The 18262-nt window shown below is 41.8% G+C and overlaps 1 protein-coding gene and 1 long non-coding RNA gene across 5 annotated transcripts in view; one reads left to right on the forward strand and one right to left on the reverse strand.

The window, feature by feature from the left end:
- Window positions 1-5995, reverse strand: part of LOC122233220 — a 104015-nt gene extending 98020 nt beyond the window's left edge. The window contains exon 1 of the long non-coding RNA XR_006210740.1: window positions 5930-5995. This is a non-coding gene — a long non-coding RNA (uncharacterized LOC122233220). The remainder of the gene's footprint in view (window positions 1-5929) is intronic.
- Window positions 5996-6107: 112 nt separating this feature from the next.
- Window positions 6108-18262, forward strand: part of CEP78 (centrosomal protein 78) — a 28527-nt gene continuing 16372 nt past the window's right edge. For 2 of the 4 annotated variants that reach the window (XM_007077515.3, XM_007077516.3), the window contains exons 1-8: window positions 6110-6573; window positions 10015-10187; window positions 10283-10355; window positions 11637-11740; window positions 13163-13337; window positions 15301-15414; window positions 16968-17032; window positions 17313-17424. In XM_007077515.3, coding sequence (XP_007077577.1) covers window positions 6321-6573; window positions 10015-10187; window positions 10283-10355; window positions 11637-11740; window positions 13163-13337; window positions 15301-15414; window positions 16968-17032; window positions 17313-17424 — 1069 coding nt within the window. In that variant the 5' untranslated portion in view covers window positions 6110-6320. Of the gene's footprint in view, window positions 6574-10014; window positions 10188-10282; window positions 10356-11636; window positions 11741-13162; window positions 13338-15300; window positions 15415-16967; window positions 17033-17312; window positions 17425-18262 lie in introns of all 4 variants that reach the window. The other 2 variants (XM_042964315.1, XM_042964316.1) reach the window with 2 other exon arrangements.

Here is an 18262-nt window from a genome sequence, read left to right on the forward strand (position 1 = left end):
ACTTGACCTGTAGAGTTCCCCACAATATGGATCTTGCTGAGTACATGTTCATGGTGCAGCTACACATGTTCCTCTGTCCTCTATATTTCCTACAAAATAAGAAACTGATCAGTCCTTTTGGGAAGACTATAGACTGTGGCGTATTATTTCATCAGATAATATCTGGTTATCTCTCTTTATGTGATATTGGCAGCCGCTGATACTCACTGAATACACAACTTTTTCATTCAATCACCAGAACCCCCATTTCTTCTAGTTAATCTTGCATTTCTGAATTCTGCCAGATCCCAACATGAACTTATCAGAGACTGCAAAATTGTGATATTCCAACTTGATCGCTTCTTTTCCATTTATTGGCAGAAATACTTTTATGAAGAGATCTATCCCCTCATCTACAATTTGGTTACACAATGATATAGTTCACAATGGAAAGGCAGGATAAAAACTTGGTTATTCTCCCACCCCACCCAATCCCACCCCTACTATTTAAAAAATCCATTTTCATTATAATGAATGTTTCCCAATTACCCTCATACGTTGACTTTTTTTTTTTTTTGGTATCCATAGAAACCTGTGGATTTAAACATAGTTGATGGGTTTCAATTCATTGTAATTTTATCCTACTGAAGTTAAAAATGTTCTATTGTCCACAGAGAGCCTCTGCACATTTGGCTCCTGAATCCTTTTGAAATGACCTTAGTACTCTTTGATAACTTGTCATTTGGTATCACAAAATTTTCCAAGTTCATCTCACACAGATGCACCACAGACCTGAAATAAGCCATACCAAGACCATAATCTGGGCCCTATGGATGTCTTTTGCTATTGGGTTGGTCACTGGTTCTAGGCCTATTCACAGACAGAGATAGGATGTGTGTGTGTGTGACAAATATATATGACATATATTTGTTGTATTTAATCATATACATAGATAGTATATAGTTTTATATAAATTTATAGTTATACAGAAATTGACCTAAATTTCTATATAAATATAAATACAGTTAAAATACTTTATGAATTACAGATAATTCTAATTTTAATTCAGCACTCCAGTTTTAAGTAAACCTCCTCTACATTATCTCTGTATTCTTTTTCTTACATCCTGAGAACCCTATTGCCCTAGCTCATAGTAGATGTTATAACTATAATAATCCATAATTTCTCATTCATCCTATTCCATATGACTCATAGGACAGACTCAGAATTGCAATTTCAATGTTATGTTTAATAAACAATGCTTGAAAACACTTTTAACTTCATTTGGTGTTTGTTCGGTCCTTCTCTGTCATTTATAGGACTGATACCTGCATTGTCAGAGCACACAGCCATTAGAAGTGATACTCTTTCCTGTGTAACCCTCATTTACTTCTCATTCTAGAAGCAGCAGTTATGCTTAATGCTCAATAGCAGTACTTATATTGATTGTCTCCTGCCATTTTGGCAAGTGGAGTGTGAGGGGATATGATGCCAGCAGAGGTCTTAAATGGGCTTAAGTGGGCTCTCCTCTTGTGTTTCAGTGGCCAAGGTGAGAAGAGTGTGCCGTAGGAGCTGCTGCCCCACGGTTGGGCCCTCGAGTCAGACATGTGGGACAGACCTCAAATGGACCCAACCATGGAGCAAAACCAGACATCTGGAGGTCTAAAACAGAGTCACTACAGCTAATCCTCAAATCAAAAAATCCCAAATTCTTGTTGATGTCACTGAGCTTTAGGATGATTTTCTTCCACATTATTACAGTATGAGTGGACTAACAGAATATCTTCCAAATTACTGTTACCTAGATGGCTACCACTGTGCCTATATATGAGGCAACTGCGTACTCAGAAATTTTGAGAATTCTTGAACTCTTGGTGCCTCTCCAGAATATTTCACATGGTTAAAGTTTCCCCCAAACAAGTCTGGTAATGTGCCATAAAGACATCTCCCTAAACTTTTATTAAATATAAAGTAGAGTTCTATTTATTTTCTGCTTGTATGTAGTCAAGATGCTTTTTATGAATATAAAAGGATGAAAAATTGTACAGGAACATCTTTTTGGCTAGCTGTTATTCACAGGGGAAAATTACAATCAAAATGGGCATTTCGCTGAATGTAGAGCACTGATGCCCCCAGTGTCTCTCAATGCCAAGTAAACAAAGGCACTTAATAAGTATGGAAACCTGCTCTCTCCATTAGAGAGGGAGAACAAGTTGTTCTTAAGTGGTGGAGGGATGCTCTTAGCAACTATTTGCAACGCTCTGTGAGCTTAGTTATTATGTTGCTATGAAGCAGCCTATTGTCCAAGTGTAACTACAGAACCTTGAAAAGTAGACAAGGAGAGAAAGGGCTGGGGAACTCATTTCATTCATCCATTCATTCACCAAATATTTACTGACCAGGTTGACCATGTGTATAGCACCATGGTAAGAAGTGCACAGAGCACAGAGTTGTATCCGCACTCTATGAGAGCTTAGATACCAGCGGCGAAGATAAAATGTAGATGCCTTACGGCAGCTCCAGACGTATCCTACTAAACTGTTAGCAAGTTCGGAGAAGAGAAGGGATCCATATCTTGCTTGGATTCTCAGTGAGGTTTTCCCAGAGAAGGAGACATAAGAGTGGTGACTACAAGAGTTTTTAATATTATAACACACGAGCTGGAAGGGAGCAAAGATGTAGAGATAATTAGACTCATCGATTAAAAACAAGTCTGGAGGGGTGCCTGAGTGGCTCAGTTGGTTAAGGATCTGACTCTTGATTTCAGCTCAGGTCATGATCTCACAGTTTGTGAACAGAGCCCCGCATCAGGCTCTGTGCAGACAGCGCAAAAACTGCTTGGGATTCTCTGTCCCTCTCTCTTTGCCTCTCCCTCCTTCTCTCTTTCTCTCAATAAATAAATAAAAACTTTTTTAAAAGTCCAGAAAGTGAAACTCAAGCCAGGTTATGGAAAGTTTTAAATGTCATTCTTACACATTTGGGCTTTACTGTGTTGGCAAGATGTGTCAATGGAAGGTTTGGAACAGGGCAACAGCATGATCTATGAACCTTGGGAGGTGTAATAAATGATGTTAAGTTGAGCCTGAATGTGGTATTCTCTGAAGCAAGCATGATAATCCACACGTAAAATAATGAATAGTGGCATTGGAGTAATGGCAAGGCAGATAGAAGGAAGGAGTATCAGGCATGCTGTAAGGGAAAAAGTGCCAGGGCTTGCTCACTGATTAGGTCCACTCACTTGTTCATTCAACAAGTGTTATAACCAGTGCTGCAGTTACATGTAGCATGCAGTAACTGTGCTAGTCCCCGGAGATGCAAGAGGAAGTAAAACAATGTGATCTCTTCCTCATGGACCGTATAGTCAATATCTATCTTAAAACGACTGTGAAATGTGATGAAGGCCTGAATGAAGAAGAGGTACATGGTGTTTGGAGAGCTCAGGCCAGGAGGCCTGATGAGTTGAGTAGGTAAGGGAATGCTTCCTTGGCAATGTGATATGTGAGCCGAGAAGGATGAAGAGACATTAAGCACATACAGACCAGAGGGAAGGATATTTCATGTAGAGGGAAGAGCATGGACAATGAGCCATGAAGCATGTAGGCCTGAAAGGAGTCCACTGTGGGCCAGATTCTTGAATACAAAAGGGTGCAAGATGAGGGGCGCCTGGGTGGCTCAGTCGGTTAAGCAGCCGACTTCAGCTCAGGTCATGATCTCGCGGTCCGTGAGTTCAAGCCCCGCGTCAGGCTCTGTGCTGACAGCTCAGAGCCTGGAGCCTGTTTCAGATTCTGTGTCTCCCTCTCTCTGCCCCTCCCCCGTTCATGCTCTGTCTCTCTCTGTCTCAAAAATAAATAAATGTTAAAAAAAATTAAAAAAAAAAAAAGGGGTGCAGGATGAGACTGCAGAGATCATGCCCCCATCACGCTCAGGGGATGCAGTGCCCTGTAGACCAGGGCACTCAAAGTGCCAGCATGCAATGAGATAAGGAGCCTGTTCTCGAATGTAACTCGCACCCTGCCACTTTCATCAAGAAAGTCTTGCCTGCTGAACGAACGAGTATGTTTGGTGCAGGCTTGATTTACATTCTGAAGCAAGCTCTTTATCTTATAAAACAGTAGCAGTTCTCACCCAGCAGCTAGTCTGTGACTTCACACTGAGGAGCAATATTTTAGACCATTGTGAGGAGGGCTGCCTTTACGCTAAGGGCAATGGGAAGTCATGGAAGGATTTGAACAGGAAGTGGGGTGGCTGCACTACAGAGCATGGACTGGAAGGCAGCCAGAGTTCGTGGAGAGAAGATGAAGAGGGGCGCCTGGGTGGCTCAGGCGTTTCAGCCGCTGACTTTTGATGTCAGCTCAGGTCATGATCTCCTCGGTGGTGAGTTTGACCTCCGAGTCAGGCCCTGTTCTGACAGCGGGGAGCCGGCTTTGATTCTTTCTCTCCCTGTCCCGCTCGTTCTCTCTAAATAAACAAACAAACAAACAAACTTAAAAAGATGAGGAAGTCTGTGTCTGAAAACCTATTTTCCCACTGAGATAAGAGGTATCATACCTCCTCATACCTCTTCCGGTCAGAGAGCAGGGACACAGAGTCTAGTGGTGACACGAGAAGAGTGGAGGAGATTTGGAAGAGCCATTGCGAACAACTTATGGAAGTGGAAAAAAAGAAATGGGAAGTACATGACAGTCAAAATAAGACAGGACTGGATCCAACAAACTCATTGTTCTGAAAGCAGGTCCGGAGAAGATCAGTGTTGGAGATGAGCAGAGAGCATCTGCACTGAGGCTCCATGGGAAGGTAAGCTGGGTTCGACGTCTGGGTATAATGTTGTCAGGATGAACCAGGAGTGAAGTACAGTGAATAAGAGGTAAAACAATCCCACTCGACCAGCGGATGCTGTCAAAAACCAAACTCCGCCCACTGAATAAAACGAAACAGAAAGATGAGTTTGTTGCAAGGCTTTCAACCTCCAACCTGGGAAACTCAAAGCGAGGAGAGCAATCAATTCTGAGTCGCTCACAGGTTAAGGGATTTTTATAGGGTGATGCATAAGTTATTTGGATTTTTCAGCGGATTGGTTGCCTACTGGTCTTCTATTTTATTTGGATCAGGGTAGCTGAGTCAAGGGAACAAGGAAGTCCAGAGAAGGGATGATCAGACTTGGCATTTGGGGATTGGCTGGCGTCCTCTGCTGATGTCTGAGAAGAGCTACACGTTCCTGTAACTTAGATTAAGTTTCCCGTATGTGTGGCAATTGAATATCTCCATTCCGTCCCTAACAAAAATGATTTCCACTTTAGCTTGGTTCTACAGTGGAAGAGGAATGCTGTAAACATAATGCCTAAGGCCTGACCAAAGGACTATCACTGTTCTAGAAAACGGATACAAACACAGGTTCTGAGGCCAATTATCTGAGTTCTACTTACTTAGCTGTAAGGTACCTAACTTCCTCTGCCTTGGTTTTCCCTTTTGTAAAGTAGATATACAACCGTTACGTTCCTTGGCGAGTTGTTAAGAAAATTAAATTATTTCATACTTAAACAATGCTTAAAATGATGCCTAGGAGACAGAAAGCACTAATTATGAGAGTTAACCGTCGCTGTCAATACAAAACAAAGTGACTATTAGTAATCACAACAATGTCCTGAATTCATGGAAGTCCTTACAACATGCCTACAACCGCGTGAGGTAAGTAGAAACAACACAAGTGAAGAGTTACTTGTAGAAATTGATACAGACAGCAAAGATTTAATGCACATGCACGGCAGCGGATATTCACTCGGTCGTTTGCACATCCCTCACCAGGGGTCCTCTCTCCTGGGCGGTGCAAGCATAGACACTTGTTGCAAGTTTAGACTACTTTGTAAATGTGATGCTACGTCCGCCTCTCCCTTTAATTCGATCAACCAGTTAAAGACTTTTCTGCAAACCCCAAATTCCGAAAACAGCCTACCTTTCGCACCTTCCTCGCCTCGAACCTCCCGCCTCTCGTCCTCAGGCCCCGTCCCCAGGAGAGGCGGGGCCTGCGTGCGGACGCACAGCGAGCGCGCTGACGTCCCCGCGCCCCGCCCCCCACAGGCCCCGCCCGTCGGCTTGAACTGCAGCCCCGCGCCGCGGAGGGCGGTGAGGCGGGAGCCAACGGCCGGCGCCGCGGGGCGGGGGGCGGCGCGCGAGCGCGGCGTCGGTGGGCCTAGCTGGGGCCGGGGGCTGTGAGTCTTCTGGCCGAGCCGCCGCTCCTGCGCAGCCGTGGGATCGCAGCAGTCGGGCCTTCGACGACCCGGCGTTCTGGGGCGCCAGCGGGCATTGTCTCCGCCGCCGGCGTCCCCCGAGGCCGTCCCCGGGCCATGATCGACTCGGTGAAGCTGCGCCGCGACAGCGCGGCCGACTTCTTCTCGCACTACGAGTACCTATGCGCGCTGCAGGACTCAGTGCCGCTGCCCTCGGTGCGCGCCTGCCTGCGGGAGGGCGTGCTGGACTTCAATGCCGACCGCCTGCGCGTCGTGGACTGGGCGCCGCTCCTGAGCACCCTCAAGATTAACAAAGATCTGCCCCTAATCTCCATCAAGAGCTTCTTCCAGCAGTGGCTTGGCGAAACAGGTTTGTAGTTCCCGCCAACAGTGGTCCTCGTGTCGGTGCCGCGGCGCGAGATTTTAGACGGCGCCAGGTGGAGGCTGGGCGCAGGCACGGGTGTGCCCTGCTCGGGTATGTGTGCAGCACACGGGGCGTGCGGCCTAGGACTCTTACCAGCTCAGGGGGGCCCGGGGTGAGTCACTTAAGGCCTGCGGGTCTCAGCGGTCTCTTTCGTAATATAGACTAACAGGACGTGCTGTGCCTGGCGATTACAAAAATGCACCAAGTTAATGCTTGTAGAGCACTTAAGGCAGTTTGGGACATAATTAAGCATTCGACGTATGTTACCTATTGGGTTACCTTGGTTTCTCCCATGCCTTCATACACTCGCCCACAGAGCCCAGACCTGCACCTGGGGCCCAGAGCTGTCTAGCACGCACGATTGGATACCCCACTTAACCCTTAATCCAGACTAAACCCTATGATTTAGTCTGATACAGAACAAAGCATTAGGAAAACTGATACATCCCAGCCTTTTGCACCATTTCCTTTTGAATAAGACATGGCTGTTAATCAAAAAAACGTTTTTGTTTTGTTTGTTTGTTTGTTTAATCACACACAGTGGAAAGAGCACAGATGGGAAGGCAGCCTAGGGTTTGAATTCCAGGGTTTACACTCTGTGTGGTGGGAGCAAGTTACTTTTAAACTACAATCCCCACACTTGTAAATTAACATTTCCATGGGTTGTTAGAGTTAAGAGTACACTTAACTGTGGTGAGCACCGAGTAATGTATAGAATTCTCAAATGACTATAATGTACACCTGAAACTAATATAACACTGTATGTTAACTATACTGGAACTTTAATAAATCAATAAATACTTTTTACTCCTGAAAATTAAGCAGGTTGTTGGTATACAAGTGTCCTGGCACTGGAATGAGTTCAGCCAGCACCCAGCACTGCAGGAGACAAGGTTCCAGCCCTGGAGGATCTCCTCTTCTGCTGGGAGAGGCAGCAAGTAAACACTAGCACCGAAGTTAGGGCTCTGGAAGAAGAGAGCCAAAGCATAAGAGACTCTTAAAAACTGAGAATAAACTGAGGGTTGATGGGGGGTGGGAGGGAGGGGAGGGTGGGTGATGGGTATTGAGGAGGGCACCTTTTGGGATGAGCACTGGGTGTTGTATGGAAACCAATTTGACAATAAACTTCATATATAAAAAAAAATACATAAATAAATAAATAAAAAGAAGTGAGCTCTGGTGCTGTAAAGCTGAGAATGTTAGAAGGGAAAGTTAGGGAGGGTTTCTTGGAGGAGCTGCCTCCTTTGTAAGGTTGTGTGGGAGCTGCTCAAATGGCAGGAGGGAGCTGCTTGTGCCCAGGTTTGAGAAATGTAAGAAAATATGGCAAAACTAAGGTAGAGGACTGCAATTTAGGGTTTAAAGAAGGGAGGGCTGAGACAGGAAACCTGGTGGGGGCCACACAGGGAGGGGCCTTGTTTGTCCTATCCAGTGGTTGGATGTTTATCCTAACGGCTGTGAGAGGCACTCAAGGATGCTGAGGTGGACTTTTGATTTAGAAGCTTGCTCTGACTTCCATCTGGAGGGCAGGTTGATTGGGAGGAGGGCGAATTGTAATCTGAGATATCAGAGAGACAAATGGATGGGGCCTGGGGACCAGTTAGAAGGACGGGGGGACAGCAAGCTTGGGTGACAATTTATAGAAGCACCCTTCTGTGAGACACAACACAGCAGGAGCGGATTGGGGTCTGGGGTCAGGGAGAAGATCTCGCTTCATCCTTAATGCTTTAAGAGGGCCCTGTGGGGCATCCAAACGTGTGTCTAGATAACTCTGGGCTCCAGGTGCAGATCTGGGCTCCATGGGGGAGTGTTTGAAGGCATGGGAGAAACTAAGGTAACCCACAAAGAAGATCTAGAAAATCCTACCCCTAAAAGATGTTTTTTAAATGGACACCTTTGAGTATGTTTATAAGCTGACACAAAGTAGCCAGCACACAGGGAAGGTGTGAAGATACAGGAGAGGAAATAAACTACTGGTTTATTTTTTTAAAAAATCTGGACACTCGGGGGTGCCTGGGTGGCTCAGTCGGTTAAGCTTCCGACTTCGACTCAGGACATGACCTCATGGTTCGTGAGTTCGAGCCCCACATCGGGCTCTGTGCTGACAGCTCCGGGCCTGGATCCTGCTTCAGATTCTGTGTCTCCCTCTCTCTCTGACCCTTCCCCTCTCGAGCTCGCTTGCTTGCTCTCTCTCTCTCAAAATAAATAAACATTAATTTTTTTTTTTTTTTTTTTTTTTTTTTTTTTAAATCTGGACACTCGTCATGTGCCTGGCCCTTTTCTAGCTTCTGGGTTTCATGTCATCTGTTATCTCTTCTGCAGGGACATCTCAATTTGTCCTCTGGTGAAGAGAAGTGAGATTATTGTCTACATCTCATTCAGGTTTAGGAACTGTTCTGTTCCTCTGGAGCGACTTGACTTAACCAAAGTAATAACTTAGAAATCAGAAGAAATTACAGTTGGAAGGGATCTCAAAGTCAAGGCCATTGTACTTAATCATGCCTCATACTTCACAGTGAGTGTATGAAAAATGTATCACACAGACCATTCTCTTCAGAATTCCTTCACTGAACCTTTGTTTTCTCTTGCATCCCGTGGGTCCAGACTATACGTTTTGTCCTCCTGGGTCTGTTTCTTTATTCTCACCAGCTTGTAACCAGTTGTTGCTACCACTGAGCTCAGTTTCTCTCTCCATTCATCTGCCTACTGGGCTTCCGTGATCTTCTAAAATGAAAACGTGTCCTTAAAATAATGCTCATAATGGCTCACCGGCACAGGATCAGCGTGCATTGGCTGCACAGCTTGTGTCCTACACAGAAGCATGGAATCTGAGCCGTGCTCTGCTAAAGCCCAAGGGGCTGGTTGACCCTGGGGAAGGGATGCTTTTTCTAATCTATCTGACTTAGGTACAGTTTTCTAACCTGTAGAGGCACCCTTACTGTGCCCCTGGTAGCCCTGGTCCTCTTTACCTATGAGATAAAAGCCATCGGCTTTTTATCCCAGGCTGATTTGGGCCAACCTCTCCATTTTAATTTCTTTCTCCTCCCCCTTGCACCCTGGCCTTTAGATGTCCCCACCTGCAATATTTTCTGTGGCCGGCAGGTGCCAGGCTCGGACGTCTTTGCACTTCCCACGCAGACTTTATGTGGTCATTCTCTTTCTAGATTCAACTTCAGCGTTGCCTTGAAGCCATCACTTAGGTAAAACTTTGTTTTCACAGGAACCTCTTTGCATGTAATTTATGTTTCTGTAAGTCATGTGATTGACTTTTTGAGTTTACATGTGTCCCTCAAGGAGGACTTTAAGAGCACGATTCATTTTTGTACCTTAGCGCTGAGTAGATATTTTCTAATGATGACAACACATACTTTACAATAATTTTTGTTTTAGGTTCTGACAGAAATAAAGTTTGCAGAAGTCGTGTTCCTGCAATAAGAAGCAAAGATGTGACCTTCCAGTTATGTAAAGCCCTCAAATGCTGTTTAAGTATATCAAACGCTCTGAAGAACCTAGAGTTAAATGGACTAGTTCTGAGAGAGAGAGATTTAACAGTTTTGACAAAGGTAAGCCTTCTCCAGTGTGTCCTGCAAACACTGAATATTTGCTTTAGAGGGTAAACTGAGCCTGTAAAATTTTTAACTTTTTCTCCCCCTTAAAGGGATTGAATAAATCGGCTACTTTGGTGCACCTGTCTCTTGCAAATTGTCCAATTGGAGATGGAGGTTTAGAGAGTAAGTTTCAATCTTGTTTAAGTCTCCTCCCGTCAGACTGATCTCACATTTCCCTGCACGCATGTTAACTGCTGTCTGTACCTTTTCTTGGTGCTGCTCTACCTGGATTGTCTCTTGTGCCTGTTAAAACCTTGGCCTCATCTCACTTGTACGCCAAAAGTCTGTCATGCTGTATACTCTGAACCAGTTCGACTTAAGATTGTGTTAAGCCACAAGCCACACACATATATACTATTCTGTTTTTTTTGTGTTTGTTCACCTTTTTCTTTTCAAGAAATGTTATGGGAAAGGAAATAGTAAGATGTAAAGACAAAAAAAATCATTATCTTTAAATAGTTAAAACTATTCATATGCAATCATAATTATGTAATGCATATGTTATGTACTAAAATAGGGAACATATGCAAAGATCAGCAAACTCAGTGGTGCTGGTAGGAGCGTATCATGGAAATAATCACGGAGAAGGTGATTGTTGATTGCGGTCCTGAAGAATTAGTGTGTGTTCACTGTGTCCAGTAGAGTCTGGGGTGGTAAGGAAGGCTGCATTTTAATTTGAAGGAACTAAGAGTTTGACATCTTCCATCTTCTATTGCTCTAGTATATTTCATAGCACCTAATAAAACGCTGGGTTTATAGTTGACATTTAAACTGATTGATAACCGAGTTTGGGTTGTATCACTGGAAATGAAACTAGGAAGGGTCTTAGGCTTTTTAGGTTTCTCTTTCTTATGTCCCAAAAGGTATATAGTACTTTACTGACTAGTTGGGAATAAAGTTTTCAGTGTTTGGAGTATTCATTTTTAGCATCTAAATAGAATTAAACTATTGCTGTAAACTGGAATAACACTTTGTTGCTGACATATTTAAATTTTTTTTTTTTAACATTTGTTTATTTTTGAGAGATAGAGACAGATCATGAACAGGGGAGGAGCAGAGAGAGAGGGAGACACAGAATCCAAAGCAGGCTCCGGGCTCTAGGCTCTGAGCTGTTAGCCCAGAGCCCACGTGGGACTCAAATCCACAAACCGTGAGATCACGACCTGAGCTGAAGTCGGATGCTTAACTGACTGAGCCACCCAGGAGCCTCTGTTGCTGACATATTTTAGAATGCACCAATCCATCAGTTGTCTGGGAAGACTGTAGATAGTGAATTTAAGAGTACAGCTGTAAACCTCCAATAGGCTCAGGAAAAGCAAAGATGTCAGGATTGACCAGACTGTATAGGCTCTTCATCTTATTGTATGTGTGTTTTTTTGTTTTTTTTTTTGTTTTCCCTTTTAGTTATTTGTCAAGGTATAAAGAACTCTATCACTCTTAAGACAGTAAACTTCACGGGCTGTAATCTGACGTGGCAGGGAGCAGATCACATGGCCAAGATCTTAAAGGTGACTTTATGTTTAAACTTTCATGAAAACATTATGTGATTGAAACATTATTATTTTGATTCAAGATGGCAGGGGTTTTTGTTTTGTTTTGTTTTTGTCCTTTGATACATGTGCTTGCAGTTTTAGTTTTATTGAAAGAATATGACCAGTTTTCAGTTTGGGATTTGCCATTTAGTGAAAGTAGTTCACTTATTCCTAGAAATAAGAAATTTCATGTATAATACATCATAAATACTGTCATGTATTTTGAGTTACTGAAAATAGCCCATCACCTGTGATAAATAGTTTTTTTAGGATATAGCCACACCCATTTGCTTATATAGTGACTGTGGCTGTTTTCATCCTATCCCAGTGGAGCTGAGTAGTTGCAACAGAAACTGTATGGCCCCCAAAGCTGAAAATTTTACCTTTGGGCCTATATAGAGCAAGTCCATTGACCCAGGATACAGAAAACAGTGAAGAGCATGGATTCTGAAACCAAATAGCCTAGGTTCAAATTCCAACTCCATTTTCATAGCTTGTGACCATGGACGTATTGCTTAGCCTCTGTGCTTTATATTAAACGAACTAATTTGTATAAAATAGTGCCTGGCACATAATAAGCACCATGTAAGTGTTTTGCTGTGATTCCCACTTGTTGCTTTTATAGGTTATTGTTAATAGAAAAACACCAACGATTTTCCATTTTAGAGTGTCACAGGAACTTTGAGTCTTTTGTTGTTCGAGCATGTAGTAAGATTGCTTTCTTTGAAAGTCAGTGTTCCCTGTAACCAAAATTTATCTTATGAATGTAGAGAAATAAATATATCTTTCTGACTATATCTCTGGTTAAAACTTAAACCATCAATTTCCTACAGCATGTCAAACTGCCTTTGCATGTTGCAGGCCACTGAAGTTAGTGTACATACCTTAAAGTAGTAAGCAAGATCCCCTGGGTTAGGGAAAGAAAATATTAGACCCCCTATATTTGTTTGTGTATCATTTAAAAAATACCTTGAGAGTTTATAATGTACACGGAATATATGTACAGAACTTCCTGTGTATAATTTTTCCATCAATAAGATACGTGTTGCAGAAAGTGCACTTGCAGGATGCCCAATCAGGTGTTGGAGACCACCGGAGGACAGAATGATACAGCCTCAGCAATAACAGAATTTAGAACTAATTCCCTGGGTTGGAGATAAGGAAAATAAAATTTGTAGAATGTAATTGATTGCCAGAGTTTCTGTAACTGATCAGTGGTCATCCAGTGGCTAGAATCTAACCAGTCGCTGGCAAACTAGAATCTGGGTCACTGGACTCCTAAACTCGAATCGACTGTTAAATCTCTTGGGTTGACCATGACATGCTAAGCCATCTTCAGTAGGCCTCCCCTGTTTCCTTATTCAAACGTCTTCATTTCATCCTCTTAAATCTTTGAAGTATCAGACCATGAGAAGGCACGAAGAAACCTGGGCTGAGAGTCTTCGTTATAGGAGACCTGACCTGGACTGTATGGCTGGTTTGAGGCGTATTACTTTGAATTGCAACACGCTCATTGGTGACCTTGGCGCAGGTGCTTTTGCAGAATCTCTCAGTGATGATTTATGGCTTAGAGGTAAATTCTAAAATGGAAAATAGTGAATTTTTAAATGCTAAATATGCTTAGCTTTTGGCATGATATTGTCATAGGATTTTTTTCAAAGCCTTATTTTTCCAATACCTTTTACTGTGCTTTACAGCTTTCCTAAGAATTACGTATATTTATTCTTCACAGAAAATACAGAGTAACAAGAAAACACAATTACCCATAATCTTAATACCTAGACGCAATCACTGTTCATTTTTGGTATACTTTCAGTGTTTTATTTTTCTACAAATATCCTCGTATACTTCAGAGACTAAAAAAGTGGACTCATAGCACACTTACTAATTCATGCTCTTTTAATTAATGATGTATCCTGTGGTACTCCATTTATATTGACATGCAATAGTGTTGCAAATAGATGTAGACAGTTGTGCTTTTCCCTGTAGGAAACAATGTGTGGTGAACACTTTGTTCATACATCTCTGCATCCACTGGTATTACTTATGTAGATTAAGTTACTAAAAGTGGAATGACCTCATAAGATGACATTTTTAAGACATTTACTGCATGTTGCCAAATCACCATTCAGAAATTCTGTGCCGATTTATAATCCACCTTAACAGTGTCCGTGAGGCCTCTACCCTCACAAGCACTGGCTTGTGTCACTTTTAAAAACTATAAGACAAACAAAAGTTAGTAGCCCGCCCTCTTTTATGCAAGTAGGGTTACTCCAGATTTTATAACTTTTCTCATTTCATATAGTATGAGCTACTTAATGAGTCACTAAATTTCTATCTACCACATCATTTTTAGTGACTGTTCAGAGTTCCATTGCATGAATATGCCATAGTACACTCAGTTTACTCATTCTTGCTAGATATAGGAGCTCTTTGCAGTTTTTCACGTAAAAACAGTACTCTGATACATACCCTTGCCTACATCTATTATTGGTTAAATTCTTAGGGAGTTGTTGGGTCAAAAAGGCATGCACATCCTAAAGGTTTTGTTTATATGGTCTTGACCTAATCTGGTAGAACAATCATATTATATTGTTTTAATTTGTATTCAGTGTATATAGTAGTGACAATTAACTATTGTTAGTAATTTAGCTAGTTGATTAATTGTATCCTCTGTCCATTCTATAGTAAGAGTTTGTAAGGGTTGCTTCATATCATTTCCATAGATCTGGCTCACTTCTTTGTACCCTGGGGTTTTAAAAGCCTCCAGTTACTTTAATGTAATGGTTTACACGACACTTTTAGAAAAGGGCTCATATGATAGTTTCCTCCTATGTAATGTTTTGTATGCCTGTGCTTTTGTGATGATCCCTTTGGTTTAAATGAACTACTAGTGTTTCTGATCACTTGTTCTGTTCTTTGACCTTTTAAAGAGGGTGTTCTTGACTATCATTCTTTGTTGATAAGTTCTTAGCGTATGTTCCCTATTCACACATTGTTTGGATTTGTTATTGTTCACATCCTCTTGAGACATCTTTCTTTGTCTTTTTTGTTCTAAAACTAACACTTATTACAAATCTTCTATTTGGCTTTTTTCTTTCAACTCATTTCAAGAGTGATTTGGAGCTCAAGATCATACCAAAAGAATGCAGTACAGTTTCTGAGCTCCACCGAGTTTTTGTATATGAGGTTCCCACTGCCACCAGCATTCTTGCTGATTATGAACTGGGATTCCTTTTGTGATGTTTTTCACTCATAGACTGTATCCAGTCATTCTTCAACTATGTAATCGTAAAATATGTTGGGTGATATGTTGGTACTATGGGCAGGGTAATTGAGGCACATCCGAGAATTTTTTATTGGATTTTCTATTATGTGTGTGTATACTTTTCTGTTTTTCTTTTTTCCACGTCCAAGATTAAAACCCTGCCATGATTAGGCTTGTACCAAAATCTTACACGCAGGAATACATGACAGTTGACTGTGTGTTAAATCTGTGTAGAGTTGGCAAGTGACCTTTTGTCTTTCATCAAAAGCACTTGACCTGCAGCAATGTGGCCTCACCAATGAAGGAGCAAAGGCTTTACTAAAGGCCCTGGAAACCAATAGAACTCTGGTCATTCTGGATATAAGAAAAAATCCGCTCGTTGGTATGTCGCATCTTCTTTAATCGATTAACGAATGGCAAAACAAAGAATTTGTTCATGTATTGACAGTTTTTAAAATTTAATGTGTTTACTTTCCTAATCTTATACTTTTTCGAATCTTGTACTTCCCTTGTGTTTTTAGCAGATAATTTACTAATTAAAGTGAATTGATACTTGTAAATTGCTCTTGGCCGCCACTCTGTATAGACTTGAATCTAGATAATGAACCTGCTTCCACCAAGAGAGCTATTTCCTCCTTGTGGAACCTTTGCATTCTTGGAAAGAGCATTTCATTCATTTCTAAGTTACCGAGTAATTTTTGAATCCTTTCTGTGTTCCAGACACAGGTTTTAGGCACTAGGAATGAATGTGGCAGTGAATCAGATATTCAAAAGTCTTGTCCTCCTTCCAGTGGAAGGGTTCAGGTAGAAATGAGTAAACAGATAAGTAGTGTACTCTTAGATAGCAGGAAGTACAAAAACACCTTAAGGTGAAGACATTGAATGGGGCAGTAGGGCTGTATTAGATTTGTCAGGGGACAGCTTCACTGGAGAAATGACATTTGAGGGGACACCCAAGTGAAAAGTGGTAAGCCATGGGAGACCTGGAGAAAGCACGTTCCAGAACCAGGAGGCTATGTGTGCGGGTACATAGGTGGCAGGGTGGGTAAAGTACTAAGGAAAAGTGCAGAGGCCGCCATAGCCAGAACACTGAGTGAAGGAGAGCATGGTATGCAGTGAGGTCATGTTGGTGGCCAGGGGCATGATCTTGTAAGGTCTTGGAAAGCCACAGTAAGGACATGAATTACTCTGTGTGAGCAGAGGGTTTTGAGGCGGGAAAGGCTTGATCTGAATAGCGTTTCAGTAAGATGACCCTGGTGTAGAGAACAGACTTGGGAATGGGCGTGGGGGATAAAGAAGGGAAATGGGGAGACCAGTCAGGAGACTGTCACTCCAGTCAGGAGTCCAAATCAGGGCTGTTTCTGGCTTAGCTTAGGGTGGAAGGTTGGAGCTGGTGAGTGGTTGAATTCAGGTTGTGTTTTGAGGGTGTAGCTAATAAGACTTATGGATAGATCAGATATGGGGTATGAAAGAGATAGTAATAAGCAAGTCCTAGATGATTATGTGTGCAACTGGTTGGTACCACTCACTGAGAAAAGGGGGGCTGAGGAGAGGGGCAGCTTTGAGAGACTCAGGACTTTGGTTTGATGGATTAGGCACCTGTTAGGTATCTAAGCATCTGGACAGTGCCCCCAGACTCTTTGCTTTATAGCCAAAGCTATCAAAGCCACTTTAGACACAAAGTGTCTAGATTTTATCTCGGCTGCTGCCAAAATAGAAGTCATCGGGGACCATATGGGAGGAGGCATACTTTCATCTTAGGTTTTTGAGGAAGAAATTAGAATACTCAAAGGGGGAGATAGGTAAGTAACTGCATAATGTGGGTCTTATACTTAATTTTATGTGAAGAGCAGTAATTAGTTGGCTTTTGTTTTTAAATGGGCATAACCACTCATTGGGAGGCAGTACTATAATTTCAATTTTATTTCACTTTAGATCATTCTGTGATGAAAGCAGTTATTAAAAAAGTTCTCCAGAATGGAAGGAGTGCCAAGTCAGAGGTAACACGTAGTCCTCTAGGAAGAACTTTTCGTTAATTGCATGTTTTTCTTTTTTTTTTTTTCCTAATAAAACTATCAAGGCATTTTTCTGCCATCTTAAACCAAATAAATCAAATCAAATGGCCTTCTGTTTTTGAAAAAATTGTGTGATTCTTTAATATACGGTCTCAGAAATGCAGATAGCAAACCTTTTATTAACTTAAAATATCTGAATTTCAGTTGAGATCAAACCTCATAAATTACCTGTAACTGAAATGCGTATGTATTATTTCTCTTCCAGTACCAGTGGATCACTTCTCCATCAGTGAAGGAACCATTCAAAACTGCTAGACAGAAAAAGAGAACTATAGTTCTGGGAAGTGGTCGAAAAGGGAAAGCTACTATTAGAATCGGTAACTCTTTCTAGCCTGGCTTTTTAGCACCTACTAGAGCTTACACCCCTTGTGTGTTCCAGGGTGCTAAAACTGAAATCTGTTCTCATTATACAACATCAGTGGTAACAACCAATATTGACGATGTGCAGATTAGAAAGACTGTAAATGTTCTATACAGATTATGCGAATTTATAGAATGTAGAAATAATTTTTAAAAAGAGATACTAATATTTCCATTTTTTTAGTTAAGCAACTTTATGTTTCATAGAAAATTCATTATTTTGAATATATTTCTTTGTTAAGATTTTCGTTTTCTCCTTCTGTTGTCTATTAACATAATTCCATGTGGCTTAAGTATAATTTGCCACTTTTCTATTTTCACTTCATTTTAATTTTATTTTAAGTGTTTATTTATTTTTGAGAGAGAGCGCATGCATGTGATCTGGGGAGGGGCAGAGAGAGGGGGACAGAGGATCTGAAGTAGGTTCTGCACTGTCAGCACAGAGCCACTGGGCTCAAATTCACGAACCCTGAGACCATGACCTGAGCCGAAGTCGAACACGTAATCCACTGAGCCACCTACGCACCCGCTTTCACTTCATTTTAAACTAAATTTAAATTCTGTACGGTTCATAGTTATACTTTTTAATGTATTCACAAGGTTTCACTGAGTTGATTTGTCCATTTTTTTAATTACTGAAAAATTTGGGGTGCGTAGCTGGCTCAGTCAGTAGAGCGTACGACTCTTGATATCAGGGTCATGAATTCAAGCTTCACATTGGGTATGGAACCTACTTAAAAAATAAATAAATTAGTGAAAAATATTGTAAACATTTTCATAAGTGTAACTGCTTTT

This window comes from Panthera tigris, chromosome D4, assembly GCF_018350195.1.
Source record: "Panthera tigris isolate Pti1 chromosome D4, P.tigris_Pti1_mat1.1, whole genome shotgun sequence".
Taxonomy (NCBI): domain Eukaryota; kingdom Metazoa; phylum Chordata; class Mammalia; order Carnivora; family Felidae; genus Panthera; species Panthera tigris.